This window comes from Sceloporus occidentalis, unplaced genomic scaffold (assembly GCF_023333645.1).
Source record: "Sceloporus occidentalis isolate IW3139 unplaced genomic scaffold, rSceOcc1.0.p SCAF_77, whole genome shotgun sequence".
In the NCBI taxonomy this organism is placed as follows: domain Eukaryota; kingdom Metazoa; phylum Chordata; class Lepidosauria; order Squamata; family Phrynosomatidae; genus Sceloporus; species Sceloporus occidentalis.
In genome coordinates this window covers 2,910,559-2,930,404 of record NW_028317057.1, presented here as the reverse complement: position 1 = coordinate 2,930,404, position 19,846 = coordinate 2,910,559, and the positions used below count along the sequence as shown (strand labels likewise).

At 39.5% G+C, this 19,846-nt stretch overlaps 1 protein-coding gene across 1 annotated transcript in view; it reads left to right on the top strand.

The window, feature by feature from the left end:
- Positions 1–13,626, top strand: part of LOC149285579 (sorbin and SH3 domain-containing protein 2-like) — a 56,975-nt gene extending 43,349 nt beyond the window's left edge. Inside the window, exons 20-23 of the mRNA XM_089495136.1 lie at positions 3,303–3,334; positions 12,604–12,647; positions 12,927–13,033; positions 13,565–13,626. Of these exons, the coding sequence (XP_089351262.1) occupies positions 3,303–3,334; positions 12,604–12,647; positions 12,927–13,033; positions 13,565–13,626 (245 nt within the window). The remainder of the gene's footprint in view (positions 1–3,302; positions 3,335–12,603; positions 12,648–12,926; positions 13,034–13,564) is intronic.
- The last annotated feature ends 6,220 nt before the right edge of the window (positions 13,627–19,846 follow it).

Here is a 19,846-nt window from a genome sequence, read left to right as displayed (position 1 = left end):
TCCCAGTTTCATATTTCCATTTTCTTTTCTCAATAGTTTCCATACCCCTCTGCTGCCCTCTTCTCCATTGCCCATACCTATCCCCCCCCCCGGTCCATGCACATTTGCCCCATAGTGTCCATACCCTTGTTCCAAATCTGCCCTCCTGTGCCAATACCTTCCTGTCTCTGTCACCCCCCCCATACCTTTCTCTGTGCTTATGTTTCATGGTTGCTGCAGGCCCTGTATGTAGATCAGGGCCCAGCAGCAGGAAACACAAAGTAATGTGAATAATGTGTGGTGTCCCAAATCAACTCACTGCATGTGTTACTAGCAAGAAAGCTAGGCACCGAGGGGTAGAGACAGTGAAGCTCCATGACGGGACCTACATCCGTATTGGCTGTACCTCCCTTATGGCGCCCCTAAATAAATATATGTAACCCATCATTTCATCTGAATGGTAACATTTTACCAATCTCACTAACCTGAGAAGTTAGCTACTGTACACTGTCTAATCAGTCTATGTAATGGGTAGCGTGATAGTGGCTAATATTAATAACTATCCTGGGGCTTTCGTTTTCCTACTTTTGAAGAAGAAAAAACTAGGTAATCATAAGGTGATTATCATTTAGTTTCACGCATGACCTTTTCAGCTGAGCTTGGTTACAAAAGGAGGTGCAAGAATGCGTGTCTGGAAGAGCACAGGAATCAAAAACATGCCTAATAGTCGGGTGCGGAAATTCAACAATCAAAAATGTGGACTGTAATGTAACTTGTGCCTCACCGTAGAAGTATAATTCAACATTACCTTAGTCAGATTTTCAAACCTAAATAGCATTATACAGGGAATACTGTCCCTATTCGGGTATTCTACGGCTGGTACTGTAATTTACCCTCTGTGTAAAAGTAACCTTTCAGTATACATCACAAACGTGAAACTCATGGTACCTCTTTGAAGAGGGTGACTCAGAACGCTCTCGGTGTTTGACATTTAAAGCCCTGTCCGTAAGATGATAGTATCAAGTATCTCTCCTGCTTATCTTGTTTCATGTGCTAATAGTAAATCTGGCCAGTGTACCGGCAAATTGAAATATCTTGTGATCCTTAACATTCAACATGTTGCTTTCCTCTAAATTACGGTACAGTATTTGTTTTATTTTGTATTTTTGTCTGTTTCTCTTTTCTAAATGTTCTACTTGTTATTTCTAAAGTTGACTCCTCCTAAAAGAATTTCTACACCACCTCTTACTCTAAGGCCTGGCCCCTCTGCTTGCACTGACAGTAGTAAAGGGAACCTAAATGCCGTTACCAGTGAATGGTTGTCACTGACTGTTGGCTTTTCACCTTCAACCACACCTGCCCCGACTCCTCCACCTTTTCCTGACCATTTAATGTCAGGCGTAGAGAAATTCAGCAGTTTACCTCTAACAGTCGTGCAACCTGAACAGTTCTGCACAAGTGATATCACTACCAGAATTGATGACGGACAGTTTGTTCCTATCACATCCCCGAAGACCCCTTCCAGTTGCCATCTGACCATTCCTTCGCCTTTTCTTGAGACCGCCATTCCCTCACCCATAATTCAGAAACTTGAGGTCTCAACCCCTCCCGCAACTAATACCAGTAGTGGTGTGGCAGAAAAACAAGAGCTATGTGTGGATCAGACAGAGCTGAAAGGAACTCTTGGTGGCCCATTAGCCTCTGAGAGCCTTCACGACACTGTCAAAGCCACAGAAGCTGATTTAAACCTTTCAGAGACTACCAAAGGGACATCATCACCTCAAAATCAAACTTCCACAGAAGAGCAGGAAGAGGAAGTATGTGAAGAGCTGCTGTCAATCATCCAAGGGGGTCAACTTAAATGTCAGGATTCGGGGTTTTATGGGTGTGCACCACCAACAGACCAGCTTCCGAGTCTCTTCATAGAAGAAGATGGGACAAGTGAAAGACTAAAATCACCAGTAGAGGGCGTTATGCAGCCTGTTGTATATCATGAAGACTATCCAACGAGTAACAATGCAGAGGTATTTCAGTGCTTCAGGTCAAGCCATTGTGTCTGTCTTATGTGTATTCACAAAGAAGTTTAAACACATTCCTAGGCCAAACACAAGTATTATTTGCACATATACCGTACCTCACAGTTATTGTTGTTTTAGTAACTTTTTCGTTGTCACTCTTTTTATTGCTTTTATTGTAGTGAACATCCATTTATTGGTTACTCATTTACAGCAAGATGCCTTACAATGGTAAAATGACATTTAAAAAATATAATCAGAAAACATGTTGGGGCTGATATTGATGTAGGTACAATTGTTATATATATACATGCATACCTACATATATGTCTGTGTATACATATTAAAACTGGCAAGGACTGAGAGGTCTTATCCAATACATTGGATTGGTCCAGCGTTCCCCAAAAGATAAATCCAAGTTATGATGTTTTGAAAGGAAAGTTCTGATTTAGAGCTAATTTTTTGCTTATATAAGTGTTATATGGCGTGGACCCTCGTGTTCTCGTTTATTTTTTTTCTTATATCTTAAGATATATATATATAAATGGTAACAATTCAAATTGAGATTATTCCACCTAGAACCTTTTTTACCAGTGATTCTTTTTCATATACATAGTTTCTTCTAACACATTAGACCTTCAATGAGGTCACATATGTAATCACGTAATATTCTATGATATGTAATGCTACTTTAGATCTAGATAGACCCTGAAGACCTCAACTGAGCACCTGCTAAGAAGCTATTTTTAATTATCATGATATGTTGAGATTATCAGGAAAAAATCCTGTGAAGTCATAAAATAAGGATCATTCCCCATTCAAGAATTAGACACTATTGTCTGAATTGCTGTGTACTTAACAAATGTTTTTTCAAATGTTTAAGAAAGCTACAAGTTCCTCTGGAACACAAAGATGTCCTGCACCCTCTCCTTCCCAACTTTCTTCTAGTCAACCATTTCATGCCGTCTGCAATCCTTCATCCGAACCTGTGCATTCACCATGTCAGTCCAGTGTGTCACACTCCTCTTCTCCTTTAACCAAATTCACATCCAGACATGAGACACAATCTCCACGGTTTAAGGTAACACCATCCTGCATGTGGTTCCTGTGTCTTGCCTGCATACCAAGCTTACTAAACAGATCTATTACAATAATTTACTTTATCTGTTCATATTAACTCAGTCTGATACCGCTAACATCATGAGTGCTGCATATATGTATGCCCATAAAATTTTTGGCGCAATATGTTTGATTTGGAAACCCACTGTGAGTTGCTCTAGGCCCAATAATCCTATAGGAGCCCTCTAGGGCAATCGTTCCTCTCTTCCAACAGACCCCTCGTGCAGGATACTTTGTCCAAGAAACAGTCTTTAGAGAGTTTAAAAGTGTATGGGCTTCCTTAAGCCACACGTTTTTAAGTAGAATGTTAGATTTGGAAATTGCCTTTGTTTTAAAATAAAAAGGAAAATCACTATCTGAGGGTGCAAATCAACATGGTATCTGCGCTACTGTAAACAGTGTCCCGGCCACAGGTTCTGTACCTGACATTTGCCGCAACGCATGGTATGTACTTACAACCAAAGCGCTAATTGTGGTATAATGCCAGTAAAATTACCTCTAGGGCGTAACACTGATTATAAATAAATTAAAGGCCCTTAATGACCTCTTCTGTTTAAAAACAATAGGCTTAAACTGGTGGAGTTTTGCCATTATTTTAGCTTTAAAAAAAGCTGGAATTACATACTGTGTTACTCACTTGGTTACCCAAGTCTGTCTTATAGAGATTAACTTTTACTCAATTGCTTTAACATGTATATAAAACCTAGTTGGTATTATCACCATCCTATCTTTCAGCATAGCTGCCCCTAGCTCTTTTGCACTCACCACCTTAGTGGTTTAAAACTGGGAACACTTAGTTTTAAAGATGTATCGCAGAGCCATGTGTACAGTTATTTAATGTAAATGTGTTAAGGTGGCAGACTTCTGTCCCCTGATGATGTATCAGCACAGCCTGGGTTAGAAGAAGCTTTGTGTTTATAATCAGTGTATCATTGTCAGCTGTTCGAAGAGATCAAGGGACAGTAACAGGTCCAGTTTAAAAACATATCCTTCCTTAAGCACAGGTGGCTAAAAAAGTCTCTGTCAATTTGATTGACCTTGTACAAACATGCCAGGGATTCTTTTATAAAATGGCCAGTCATTATCCTGCGAGGAATTACATTTAAGATTTACAGCCTTGGACATAGATTTATTATATTATGATTAAAAAAGTAGTTGCAGTATGCTTTATTATAATCTGTCTGCTCATCCAGGAGGTTAAAGGTGCTGTTCCACATAGACATTGCCCCCCCCAACTTTCTAAGATTTTTATATTATTATATATTACTATGGAATGCATCTTAAATAAATGTATTCCTCTGATGTCACAGAAGGGGCGTTACCTAATTAGACCTTAATTTATTGAGGCTCAGAAGAATGTTACATTTTCCCATACTCAACTTTGTTAAAAATACCCATCGTCTTATATTCGAGGTTGTCTTATAATCAGACCTCAAATAGAGGTCCGACTACAAGACTAAGATCCAGATCCCCTGCAGTGCTGCAGGGGATCTGGATCCTCCTCTCTGGCTGCCAGTGAACGTCTGCAGGATGCGTGCACACATCCTCCATTGCTGCCCAGCACTTCTGTCAGGGCTTCTATGACGGAGCGCCGGCGTGACATGACCTTCCGGTGCTCCACCATAGACGCCCCTAAGGAAGTGCCGGCAGCAGCAGAGGTTGTGCGTTGTTCCTATAGGGTAGTCTTATATTCAGGCTTTTTCTTTTTTTTCATAAATTAATATTCAAATTTGTGAGGTCGTCTTATAATTGAGCACATACGGTAAATGTATTCAAGCTAGTTCATATAGTAATCTGGGAACACCCCCAGAGTCTGATGTTACTCGGGTCATTCAGATATCAGAAGGTGTACCTATTGACATAAAAATAGCTTTTGGGGAGCCTGAGATGCTGCGCCTCTGGATATACTGCCCTGGCTGTACAATCCTGTAATGAGATATCATGTACATGTTATACAGTATCTTATCATTAACTAGAAACAGATCAATGTTTACAGTAACACCTGCTCAAATTTATACATTGTTATTATTTTAATACGGGATAAACCACACAGAGACCACCAAGAACGTAAAGTAAGACCACGGTTTAGTATCGGGTTAGTTTACTTTCCACACTAACGGTCCTCATTCTTTCTCATAATCTGTTGAAGTAATGTAATCATCTTCCTGATAGTGGAATGCAAGCGCTGTGAAACCTGCCAGATACTTTCCATTAGAACATAATAAAAACTGCTAAAAAACACGGAGTTATTAACAAGTAATGAACGTATTTTATTAGCCTGTCTTAGCACTTCGCGGTGAATACTGGACTTTCAAAATGGATTAGGGCTTTTCAAAGTCACTGCAATCCATGGTGTGTCGTAAAACCTTTTATTTATTTTTTTTTTTTTATCTCTCGTGAATGAAATGTATTGTAAATCCTATTAAAAAAACTCAGAAATACTAGCCAGCCATACTCTATAATGCCCCATTAATTTCCAGTAGAAATCACTTACGGGTGGTAATCAGCAATGTGAGCATTTCTATGCACAGCTCTTATATGAGCGTGTGAACACAGACTGAGGAACCTCAATAACTAGATCTTTAAACATATCACATTTATCATCATTTTCCCCAAAGCGATGTATAGTGAGCCATGTTTCCCAAAATGAATAAATTGGTTTTGTGCAGTGCATGCCCCAGGGGGCAGATAGCATGGATTACAATTTCTGCCATGCTTACATCTGTTGATAGGAGTTCTGTACTTGCCCCTGCCCAATACCCCTGTTACTACACAAACCACAGATAACGTTGTGTATCTGTAATATAAGAGGCCCGGTTGGGTCTAGTTCTTTTGGATTTTGCATAGAACCGTGTAGTGAATAATATGAGTGTTGGCCCGAGGAAGGGGGCCTCTCGCATGAAGCAATGTACCAGTCCTAGTATCAGAATGTCCTGTGAGTCATTCCGTATCTAAATGTCACTGCATTTGGCCGCGTAGCAAAATAACACAGTGGGGTTTATAGGTATCATCTCTGGAAGCACGCTGTACCTCGGCCAGCCGGCTAGTACACTGCACTCCGAGGGACTGTTTATCTACTCCGCAGGGACATGAAATGCTTCTGGAATCTGGTAGACTCTTAATTAACTCGTTGGGTGCTGCGCTGCTATGCTTAGCAATACACCGTTTGCTGCCCCATCACACACAGCTAATATCACTAAACAAATAATATTAAATAAACCGTTTCCTTCTTGCGTTAGAAACTTCGGAATATATATTTAATAAGCCCCACCAGTGTTCCCTCTAAGCTGTGCGCACATAGCTTTTTTAGAGAGCGCACATGTGCAAAAATTGTGCGCACAACAGTTTTTCCCAATATAAAAAAAAAATTATTTTTTTTTTTTGATACTTTATGCGGCGCGGATATTGTGAGCACAAAATTTTGGCTCTGGGAAAATGTTTGCACAAGAGACATTTTCTGCGCACGCCACCTAAGAAAAATTAGATGGAACATTAAGCCCCACAATACTACACACTTCTGAAGTTTGGTAAGGTAGATGAGAGGGGAACGATGTGGATTACGTTTAACCTAGTTCCTTTCAGTACTGAAGAACACTAGCCTGGAGGAAGTTATGCAAAACATGTAAATATACTGTGTATAATATAAAATGTAGGCCTTGAATGGTAAGTTTGCGCTGGATAACGTGTTTATATATATATATATATATATATATATATATATACCGTATTTGCTCGATTATAAGACGAGGTTTTTTTCAGAGCAAATGCTCTGAAAAATACCCCTCGTCTTCTAATCGGGGTCCTCTTCTAATCAGACCTCAAATAGAGGTCTGATTATGAGACTAAGATCCAGATCCCCCGCACCGCTGCAGGGAACCTGGATCCTCCTGTCTCCCCCCCCCCCCCATGCACACACACACACACTTACCGGTGCTTCCTGCTGTATTGCCGGGGCAGCGGGTTGACGTCTACGCGATCCGCGTAGACAACATCCGCTGCAGCCGGAAGGAGGTGTGGCTAGCAGCGAGGGTTGTCTGCGTCCGTCTCGGATACCTTCCCCGACTGTCAGAGATCAGAGTGCGGCACCGGTGCGGGGAACTCTGATCTCTGACAGCCGGGGAAGGTATCCGCGAAGGACGCAGACAAACCCCCGCTGCCAACTCCACCTCCTTCCGGCTGCAGCGGAAGGAGACGTCAACCCGCTGCCCCGACAATACAGCAGGAAATTGGAAGCACCGGTAAGTGTGTGTGTGTGGGTAAGTGTGTGTGTGTGTTAAATGGGGGCATAGGGCATTTCTGGAATGCCTTATACCCCTATATGCCACTCTGGCATTTAGGGGGTTAAAAGGCATATTATGGGTCAGAGTGGCATATAGGGAGGTATAAGGCATTTCAGGAGGCAGAGTGGCGTTAAGGTATATGAAATGCCTTATACCTCCCTATATGCCACTCTGCCCCATAATATGCCTTTTAACCCCCTAAATGCCAGAGTGGCATATAGGGGTATAAGGCATTTCTGGAGGCAGAGTGCTCTATACAATGCCTTTTAACTCCCTTAATGCCACTCTGCCTCCTGGAATGCCTTATACCTCCCTATATACCACTCTGCCCCATAATATGCATTTTAACCCCCTAAATGCCAGAATGGGATATAGGGGTATAAGGCATTTCTGGAGGCAGAGTGGCACATAGGGGGTCAAAAGGCATACCATGGGGCACAGTGGCATATAGAGGGTTAAAAGGCATATCATGGGCCACAGTGCCATATTGGTGTGGTAAGCCTGGGGGCAAATACAAGGAAATAAAAACAAAAAAAATATTTTTTTCAATCATAGCTTTTATTTAAAAAAATAGTTTACATGAATTAACATTTACTGGTAAAACTTTTTTCCTTTAGGGTCGTCTTATATTCAGGCTTTTTCTTTTTTTCCTAAGTTAATATTCAGATTTTGGGGGGTCGTCTTATAATCGAGCAAATACGGTATATATATATATATATAATGTTTACAAAATTATATCCAGCCCTCTCCTACGAGCATCAACAGTCACCCTCTCACTATGTAGCGTATTCCATACCTTTACTGCTCTTCCTGCAAGAGCAATCTGTTCTCCTTTAGAAGATGAATGTCGGCCATGTTGTTCTTACTGCATGCGTATGCTGCATGGCTATGTTTGGCAAACTGCGCTCTTGACCTTTGATGTTCATTTTTGCTCAATTACTGTGGTGCCATATCCCTCCAACCCTGTGAAAATAATGTGGTGTCTCCTTTCTTGAACTTTTTTAGGCCATGTTTAAGAGTGACCTAGTAGTTGTTGGTAAGCCTCCACGTAGTCCTGTGATGTCTAGAAAGGCCTGCGCCTCACCAGTGAAAAGCAGCGCAACACACAGGGTAGAGTAATACAAATCAATACAATAGAGTGCCCACTGCACTCGTCTAAGACAAAAGGGACATTCCTGTCCCTAGACGAACATATTTCTGTAATGTCAATTGGAGTCTATTTTGTTTTGCTGCATGAAACTACGTGCATGCATATATAGTATTAAAGAAAAGTCATTTTTGGTGTTTCTGTTAAAACTGCATATCTCCTATTGATAAATATAAAAAGCAATAATAAAACGTGTGCTTTCTTACATCTTTTATTTGTGTGCGTATTTGTCATTTCGCTTGTTTTATCACGTCCGTGTTATTTGCTGAAATGGCATGTTTCAATGTGTATTATGTCGCTTTTGTACAGTGTCAAATGATGAATTGGGGGAAAGCAAATTGAATGGGTCTTTAGCCCTAATTATGTCCTCAGATGTCAAAATACAACCGGTCGGGTTACTGATATTTTTTCTGCCCAGTGGTCCCGGTATACATTAATATTTACATTTTAGGATTTAGTAACACAGCGTTCAGAATAATTATTCATCACGCATTAGCTTTGCGAGGCTGGAAAAGCCCTTAGACTATCTGCTACGGAATATCCTGTTGAAAGATGGCCTGCTCGGTAACGCCATTTACTGGAAATATTGTGTTGCTATGGAGACTTTACAGTAAACACTACTAGGTCTTCTGCTAATACTGTAACTGGATATTTTCTGGCACTGCTTTTTTCGGGTGATTACAATTACATCATTAAGAGGACCTGTAAAGAATTACTGCGATGTACAGTATACACAGTAGTAATAACATTAACTACCGGAATGCTCAGAGGAAATTTTCCATGATGAACCCTTAACATTTTAACTAATAAAAATGGCCTTCATTCAGAAACGACTTGTATGTGGCTGTTAAGATAGCAAGTTATGGCGTTATTTTGTATATGGGCATTTATTTTAGTTCGAAAGTAAACAACTGATTGGTAATGATAATTTACTTGGGCTGTTTAGGAGTTGGATCAGGTGTCTTTAGAAATGTCCTGCCTGAAAGGAGAGCCCTAATCATCTTAATGTGTAATAAATCTTTAGAGGTATATAGACTTTACAGGCTGAAGATTCTAAACATAAACCTATCAATAAAAGTATTAATTGTCCCATAAGGAAAAAAATGTTACAATTTCATTTATCGTTGATTATCAGGATTTAATGCTCAATAATGCAATAATATGTGTTAAAATGCTCATTTGCGTGTTGGTAGGCTTATTTTTTTTCATTTTAGGTAATAAACTATAAAGCTACCGCGTACATATTAACAGTGGAGTACGTTTAAAGTGTTCAGCCATCTTGCTGAAGGAAATGTAGTGAAATGTCATGGTTAGCCAGCAGACTAGTTGCTGTTAATATTTACCAAAAGGTCCAGTGAAGTTTGAGGGTTACTAACCTGTGTAAACAGACATACATTCAGATTTCTAGTGAGCGTTGTGAAGGCTTTACTAATATTTGATCTCTCATTTAAGCGCCTTTTAATGTATCACACTTTGTCTTGTAAACACTTATCAGCTGCTAGCGATGAGCCTCACTGGGACACGTCTGTGAATAAGGTAGAAGGGAGTGATGTGTACTCCTTGCCCACCACGCACATACCATTCATCAATCATATACACTCTGTTGAATGTTGCTGTTTTCCACCATTCCATTGTAGGGTCCATGCTGATAGGCGAGAGGGCTATCCTAAACATAAGACAAGACCAAGGAGCAAATTAGGTTTGAGGTTTCTACAGCGGAAGCAAAAGACTAGATGGGTCCAATGATTCATATTTATCATCAGACTCTGTTTCTATGTTATAATGCCCATTGTTTTCAGACAATAAATGTGTGACTGCTTCTTACATTGCTCATTGTATTTGATCTTTATTTCACATCCACAATACCTGCATTTTAGCAATTATAAGCTAGTAGCTACAGTATAGTTATATAACATGCCCATTGGTTTTTACTGTCATGCTTTTTTGTTTTAATGTTCCTCATTGTTTACCTTTTCTAGCTCAGCCAACTATGTCCTGTTCCTAAATCCCCCTCCATTCCTTCCAGATCTCCTCCAACTTATGCTTTAAATACCTACGACTCTGCACACAATTCTGCGTCTTCACATTTGTCTATACACATTGTGAAATATGTGTAGAACTCCAGTTTGCTTCACCGCTGTACCAACTGTTTTTTCAGTGGTGTCTTCAAAATATAGCTCTCACTGGTAACTGCCGCTGCGTGCCTAAACTTGTGTAGATCTTACGGAAGACAGGTTAGCTTCCCCAAATAAGTAGCTAACAAATAGTAGGATGCATTACCTGCCCGGTTTTGTTTACTCAGGGCATGGAGCAATTTGGGGGAATTCACAAGAAATGGCATCTGAAGAATCAACTTGTATCTTCAGCAAATGAATGAAAAACAATCTGAAATACAAGCCTCTTGTCCTTTAGAGGAACAGTCACTCCTACATTTTATTTCCAGGGGCCTAGGGATTTTTTTTACCTATTGGCAGCCCCTTATGTTGCAAATATAGTAAAGAACTCAGTGTATGCTGTTGGAATGAATACATAATCAGACAGGGTAGGGCAATGACATAAGAAACTACGAGCTCAGATTAACATACAAGTCCCTTTTGTAACAATGATCTTGTGGTCAACCACATCCTTAAATCTGGCTCATAACTGTACAGTGTACCTTACGATAGAATTTAAAGGCATCATGTTCTATTCCAGTCTGTTAATCCTATTAAATAAATATTATTTAGTAGTGATACCTGTGATCAACACAGTATCTATGTTAATATCCCATCTTCTCAGATACTTTCAGGTTATCGTCAAATAAACATAGACAAGTCATTCATTCATTAGCACAGCTAGATGTTTCAGATAGATGGGGAAATGACCAATCCTCGCAGTATTGGGCAGACCTAAAGACAATGTCTAATGAGTAGACCCTACTCGAATGATCCAATTCCATAACGTTCTACAGAGCCGCATGTTCTGGTGGAATTTATGAAACAAACCCGATACACCCAGTGAACTAAAATACAATCTTCCAAATCCCTCATTCAGTTATCCAGATAATGTAATGTAAGAACATGTGCATACATACATGCATACATACATGTGCATACATTAGCTGTGCAGTATTCAAACAGATTGCACACAAGGGTTTTTTAGATGGCCATGTTCAATTCCGAAACTCGAATAATCCTTTTAACAAAGACTGTCGTTTTAATGTAAAAAAAATAGGCCTTTTAAAGGCTCCATGGCCATTGCACGTTTTCCCCTTGTAAGGTAAAATGGTAAGGTTCATGCACACGTTAGCTGATTTGATTGGCATGGTTATCTGTAGCCATTTTTGATCCGGCAATGTTGTGCAGTATAGCATGACGCTTGGCTTCTGCATACATGTTCTATCTGTTACAGTGCCGAAAAGCACTGATGTTTTACCACTATCAATGGACAGAAGTGTGTCTCTCATTGTAATAATTGTGCTATAAATAAACGTTATGTATTTGTACATGGCTGCTTATTAACGAGTTAATGTGTTTCTTTGTGATTATATGTTGGTTATAACAGGTTAAAGTTATTAATAACATTTAATGCATAAAATTTAATCTGGTTTTAGTAAGTGATGGGCAAAGGGTACCCATAATGGCCAGTTGAAAATGGAGAGCTCACTGCTGTTTTTGAGCTAGTAGTTCTCCCGAGCCTCCATGCTGACTTCTTACAGACTTCTTACTTCTTACATATTTCTAACAAACAGACATTAGTTGGCAGTAAACAGGGTTCCCCTATTTTTGGTAGTGGTGGTCCTGCGATGAGGCCGATTGTGTCCCCGTGAAGCAGTTTTCAGTACACGCTACTAGGGGTGCTGCAGTCCTTTATTCTTTTGACGGGCCGATGTGGGTAATCTGTGCCACACAATGCATTGCTCAGCTATGTCCTTGAGGCTTAGCTTTCACTTTGTTGTTATATATGTGTAATAATACCTGTGATAAATTGCTGACTCGTTTTCTCCATCCTTGACATCAGCTTGAGGTCCTTTTATCCGAAGAATATACTAACAGTATACTTTATTTTAACTTTTTGCCCACAGCGTCCAGTGTTTACTCATGAAAATATACAGACCATGGGGGAACCGTAAGTTGATCATCATAATAATTATTGTATTTAGGGCAATTAGAAATAGAAACTGCATAATGTAAACCATTTTAACCCTTTTAGTGATGGCATTGATAGCAGGTGACAACAGCTAAACCTGAACCCAGCAGTGGACGTTTTCATTTTTTATTTTATAATTTTACTATTTGGATAATTTTATAGTTTGTTCCTGTGATACCAAGTACCAGTTATCTGTACTTTAAGACGTTGAATGGTAGCTCTTGTATATGCGGTCTTTTAGTTACGTTTACTCCCTAGGTATCAGTCTCTGTATAACTACACTCCACGCAATGAAGATGAGTTGGAGCTCAGAGAAGGGGATGTGATCGATGTCATGGAAAAGTGCGATGATGGATGGTTTGTAGGTAAGTGTGAGAGTGGTTATTCTGCTGATAATGCACTGGACTTAAGGCACAATCCCTCTATTTGGAACAGCGCCCTGAATACGCTAAATGTATCCTATGCATCTCCACGGCTCTGGCACAGTGTAACACGAGAGGGAAATATGGGCAGCCGTCCTCCGGTGGATTATTATTGCACCTACTGAAGAACTGTAAAACTAATGGGCACTTACAAAAATCCAAACAGCTCACAGCTTTAAAAAATGCAATTGATAATAATAGTATATATTGCAAAAAATATACAAACATAAAATAAGTTACACATTTTTTCTAGTTGTAGGTTTGCAGTCATAATCACTGTTTGCCTTTTACTGGGGAATGTGTTGTCCTTACATTTCAATATAATGGCTCTATCCTTTTACACGTGGTTTGGATTGGAAGTTTCAGTAGCTGATGCCTTTTTATTATGTCAAGTTGTGTTAACACTATTTTATTGTACAGCATTATAGGCTATGGCCCTAAAAATGACAATGTCCATTTTTGTTTTAATTTCAGGCACATCGCGACGAACAAAATTTTTCGGGACTTTCCCTGGAAATTATGTGAAGCGGCTATGAATGAATGGTCATCCTGTCGCTGTCTGACACCGCACGTCTAGGTCACTTTGTTAGGAAGCACACTTCTGTTTTTTGACCCGACAGTCTGAAATTCACGTGTAGTCTGCCAACATTTTCTTGCAGTATTAGAGATCAGCCATTTTCTAGGCACTTATGAAGCTAACTTAGCACGCTTCACTCTTTGAAAACGTTATTTCCGGAGGACGCGCTGTCTCTGCCAATGTCTTTGTGAAAAACCACACTGCATTATTTAGTATGCTAGGAATGTGACATGACACAATCAGGATCTGGTAGCGGATACATGCAGCTTTGTTGAGGTGTGTTGGTAATCTAGTCTATGAGTCTGATAAATTGCTTGATCAGTCATTTCTGACAACTGCTGGACATTTTAATACAAGTTTCACCTTCGTGACACAGTTTTTGCTAAGTAGAAACGTAGAAGTGTAGCAATCACGGCCTTTTATCTTCTGACAACAAGATAATACCACAAATGTAGCCACTGCAGAGCGCACCACGTCTAAAGAATTAGATCTCATTGAATACAAATCAAATACATAAGAGCTTAAATGTGATCAGTTCTTCCATGATGAAGAAATATTAACAAAACAAATAGCCTGGCAAAAATTATAATAACCTCTATCCCCACACAAGCTGTAAGACTGATCATCTTGGGCGTTTCACCTTCCTAGCTTCCCTTCTTGCCGATAGGCAAGGGTTAATGCCAAGCGTGTTACAATCAGGGTGAAATTATTGAAAACATCAGTGCTTCCTTATGGAAAGTCCATGGTAATGGTGAGCTACATCGATCATGCTTTTGTGCACCAACAAACACACTTTATAAGACTAGTCCTTGGAGGGCAATGTCCTCATCTATTAGCCATCTACACCTTTTTATTTGTCTCCATAGAGAACACTTGTGTGAGTTGTGAGTCAATTGTAGTATGAATGCTTATTCTACAAGACGGAGCGAAATGTGTTGGGAGTTGACTTTTATTCTAGAGGCTGCAAGCGCTGTAAACTATCCATCATTGAAGTCCTGACACCGTTACAACACGAGAGTGAGCGACTGGTTGATCTGCAGACTATTGTATTAAGGCAAAGAGTAATGTAACATTAAAAGAAGCGTTTGCTGTGAAGACACTGAGTGTTTTCAGTACATATATATTTATGTTAAACATTTCCATGCGTTACAGATTGTTATTAGTGTAACACTAGTATTAAACTTGACTTACACTTTCATGATTTAATTATGAAGTCCCTATTATTTTGTCTAAAGTTCTGCATGAATCTGTCTATAAATGTTGTACCGTGCACCAGCAAGAAGTACCTGAGTATGGTTTAGAGCAAATTTGGGAAAGATTATACCTTTATTGGCTAACTAAAGTATAGATTGCAAGCTTTCGAGACTATCTAGGTCTCTTCTTCAGGCATATTATCAGTTTTAGAAAGTGATGCTGGTACATGTGAAATAAAAAAAAAAAAAAAAAAGCTTTTTGGGATTGTTAGCCTCTTTCTGAGTCAGCCGCAATTTTCACCAGGGTCATGCCAGGTTACGATTCATTTTATTCATGCACGGGTCAGAGTTAAAAGATGGCACTGTATATTCCTGCAACAAGCGAGAGATATTCTTATGATTCATAGGTGCTCGTCAGCATGCATCAGATTTTATTTAGCGCTATCTCACATCTGGTAAGAACGTTCCATATGATAACAAATCTGTAGTCTGATGTGATGAAGGCTATAACGACAATACCCAGGTACAGGTGCCGTCCACAAACCCTGATTTTATTCTGTATGTAATGATATATATGTCACTAATGTTATTTATAAATAGTTTTGGGTTTTTTTCTTCATATTGAACTACCTACCAGCTGGCAGTGATACACCAGGAGACATGAAAACCATGGGCATATTCTAGGGTTATCACTCAGTGGGTGCACCCTGGTGGATCTTACGGCATCGCATAAAATCTCTATCCTACATTGGGCCTTTTGCAACACAGATATCAGTAGTGTTAGCCGCATTTCTCTGTTTTCCTGCTCACACTTTCTGTAGTACTCTGTACATATGTTTTTTATGCACAGTGCCTCCTCCGTCCAGCTTGTACCCTGCTGCTGCCGCGTTGGGTCACTGGCCTGGGGACAGCGGTGGCAGAGACGGGCTGCTTTCTGCTCTTGGCCATCCTAGATATTCCAAACTTGTAAAATAGCCTTTTCTGATGGAATTTTGTGAAATGAACCGGGTTTTATCAGTGGTATTTCAATGTATATATTTATTTGTTACAAACAAATGCTATTAAAGTCACCATCTCTTTTGCAGTAATTCAGTATTTCACGTTGAATACAAATAAGTAGCTTTATATTTGGAAGGCTTTCGATTTTAAACTCGTTCTACTGCATGCAGCTTTGCTATAGGGCCAACTCCTCCCTTTGATGCCGTGAGGATGGAGGAACCCCACGTCTAATGCCTGTATTATTTAAAAATGCACCATTTCTACTCTCTGTACCTGATAAAAACAGACGTTTTGTCATACCTGCCCGCCAGGTAGTGACCTTTTGGATTCTTACAAACGGTATTTGTGTTATTTTCCGTTAATAAAATGTGCCTGTAAAAAAGAAATAACCCAGGTTGAGTCTTAATTTAGAGTAAGTAACAGAGTGCCTGACTGCTGAGAGGATGTATAGTTTAATACATATGCCTAGGCATGTGTCTCTATATGTGAATGTGGACATAGCTTGTACATCGTCTCAGTTGTGAGGTGGGGTTTTTGGAGAAGCTGCATGTACCCTTCATTCACTGAAACATTCCTGCTAAGAACATTTTAGCATAAATCAGTATTTAAGTTTATTGATTGTTTTGATAAATGTTTTTTGTCACTGTCACTGCTTTGTCAGCACTTCTCATTATAAACTATGACTTGGGAGCCACCGGTTAATTCAGGACCATTAAAGGTGCTCTAAAAGTCTGTCAGCAGGACATACTGTGTCAACCCTCTGAAAAGTAGGCGCAGCGGGTGCATGATACCTGTAACTGAGGCATTCACTTTGTAAGATGATCTGTGCAAGGTAAGAGTGTGTGTGTTAGTGGTTGTTTAGAGGGAATGTGTGTGTTAGTGTATGGTGTTAGAGTGAGTGCGTGAGCATACAGTGTTATAGTGGGTGCTACTTTAGCATGCAGTCTACTTGAACTTTTCTACTTTAGCGTGCGGCCTACCTGAACTTTATAATAAAAAACATTGCACAATATGAAGCAAATGTGATCAAGGTCTGATTGAAAGAGCTCATTGGGGACGCCTCTCATATTCCTCAAAAAGCATATTTTGGCATCAAACATGACTGTTCAATCACTTGTGTGTTTACTCCTGTCACTGGATGCACATAAATGTCCTTGATAGTTCAAGTTAAAATGGCTGTAACCAATAGAATTTAAATTTCCATATGCAAGCTATTCGTCAAAATGAATCACTGAAGCAGTTTTGTAATCACGCTGAATGATTGGTATAACGTTGTTTCTGTCACAACGTTGCACATAAAAATGTCAAACTAGAGTCTTGGCCCATCAAAACCCAAATCCAACTGATATAAATCCCCTTTCTCAATTTAAAAAAAAAACTTCATGCTTGCCCATATAACGATTGGCATAACTAGGTGCGAACCTGGTGCCCGCAGGGGTACCTTCAATTTGAAGAAAAAAACTTCATCATAGAGAAAGTATTTATGCCCCAATATATATGGTACAGATTGTCTTATTAGGGGCCACTAAAAGCTGGCACTGTGCGAGTATGCCTGGTAAGGTGTCTGCATACTGAAGCAGATCTGGTTTCGATGTTCACAAGCTATAATATATTAAGAACATCTCATGTGCACTTATCAAAACATAATTCCGCACTCCTGTCTTACGTGCATATTGTACATAGTGGACTTCCACAATATTGCATCGTCCTGCTTCCTTGATACAGGCTGAGCAAGCGTTTCTCCACCATTCACACGTGAATATTGTATGGAATTTCAGACACAGGATACTATTCCCCAGCATTGGTTACTAATAATTAATCATTATATCTGTATTTATAACTCAAGGATCTTAACTGCATGTACCGAAGTACTACTATGGAATTAATGCAAGCCTAACGTTTCTGTGATCTATGTAAAATATTTATAAAAAAATAAATACATTATTGAATTGCTGTCGTTTTATTTTTGGAAGCAGTAACATTCAGTAAACACAAGGTTAAGATGTTTCCAATTTAAAGACTTCACAATAGTTCACATGCTTTACACATGGTATCATATTGAGAAAGAAGGCAGGTTTAATAAATGTTCTGCCAGGGATTTTGAAGATTATCACGGGCTATTGGGATTAAAATCTCTTCCAGTTGCTGTGCTTTTGATTTTAGCCAGAGGACTTTTCAATGTTAAAATCAATTCCCCTTAAACAATAACTGCAGCCTAATATACTCGGCATTCTTTTTTCAAGATAATTAAATAATATAAATATAGAATTCAACAGCGATTCTTGATGGGGTTCTTCGGTATCTCCCACCTGTATTTAGTGTATGGACACATGCTGCATTAATCACGCCACAGACAATTTTACCTCCCAAGTCCAGTGTTAATGACGACATCACATATGCCAAGAAATAAAACATTTATGTGTCTTTCTGGGAATACATGACACTCACATTCTTAGGCAACCCACTGTTCACAGGGGTTTTAAATGTGTACGTTGAGTGCTCATAATCATCAAAATAGAAGAAAGTACAAAGCTTGTTAAAAGAAGGCTTACAGAAGGAATTGCTTTATTCATTAAAATGGGAGTTATGGATTTAACCCACTTATTTCATTATGCATGACACAGGGCTTTCCCTGGCCTATTTCACGCGTAAGAACGGCATAGCCGGCGCTGCATAATACATTCAGGAGGGACTGTCCCTCCTAAATAAGGACACTTTGTGTGTATGGACCAATGGCGACAATACTTTCTGCAGCTCTAGAGACGTAGGATTTTGCCTGCCTGCTACACAATGGCAAGAGAAGACCTTATTTGTCTTTGAGCTGTCACTGTTTGCTTGCGAGATATACTCAAGGCCAGCACTTCCATAGTAACTGCAACCAAATTCAAGACAGAAAAATAAATAAAAGGACAAAGTGGTTACATCTGGGATAGGGTGTTTTTTTCCCAAAACAGACCAAAATGTTTTAGTCTACTTAAGATTCATTCATTAGGAAGAAAGGCAAAGATCTTCTTCACACACGTGTGGGGTTGTTATAAATTGTGTGAGTTAGTTCCTAAAGAAAAAGCGCTTGGTTTTACTCCAAACATGTCCATTTAAATAGTTTTTTTCAGATTTTTGGTCACATAAACTGTTCTCTGGGCTAAACGTTGCTTCCCATTTCACTGGAAACGATTGTTGTCTCCTTCATGGCAGGAGGCAGCTGTACTACTTACTACCTTAAGTTACGCTGCGCTTTGCCTTCTGGCGTGCAGTATGGTGATAGTTTTAAGCGGCACTAATGACATATGCTGCTTATGACCTCTGTAATTATTGTTGTAGTTCCAGAAGACTGGAGGTTGGCAGCTGTAGTACCACTTCACAGAACAGGTAACAGGGAAGACTACAGACCAGAAAGAAGCAATGTCCTCTCACCTGCTCCTCCAACCAGGGAGGGAGGACGTCACCGAAAGGGCCGAGATTTTGGCAGAAGTTTAACTTCCGGCACATATATACAATATTTTCTATATATATACATATATATATACACACACATACATATAAATACTCTGTAGAATGTAACTCATTCCCACCCCCACCAAACTTTACATCACTAAAAACACATAGCTATAGGGCTGGGAGAATTTATTCTGTTATGTAAAATGAAGGGTCATCCCTGGCAAGTTTCTCAAGCAAGAATGACGGACCTGGCCCATACAATTGCTCATTTGGTAAGGTGACTTTCAAGAAATCTCATTGATTCAGTTTCACAAGGATAACCAATATCTTCTTGCAGCTGTATAGCATATTGTCTTGCATCACATATAGTCATATGTAACATATGGAAACCACAAACTCTCCTACCAACATCTGCTTTAGTCAAAAGGTGTACCTTTAAAACGACTTAGCGTAAATAAAAATGATGCAGTCAAGTTTGGTATGTGAGTCACTGTGTACCACAACAGGGAACAAATACGCAATTACTCATAAGGGCCAGAAGGTTCTGGA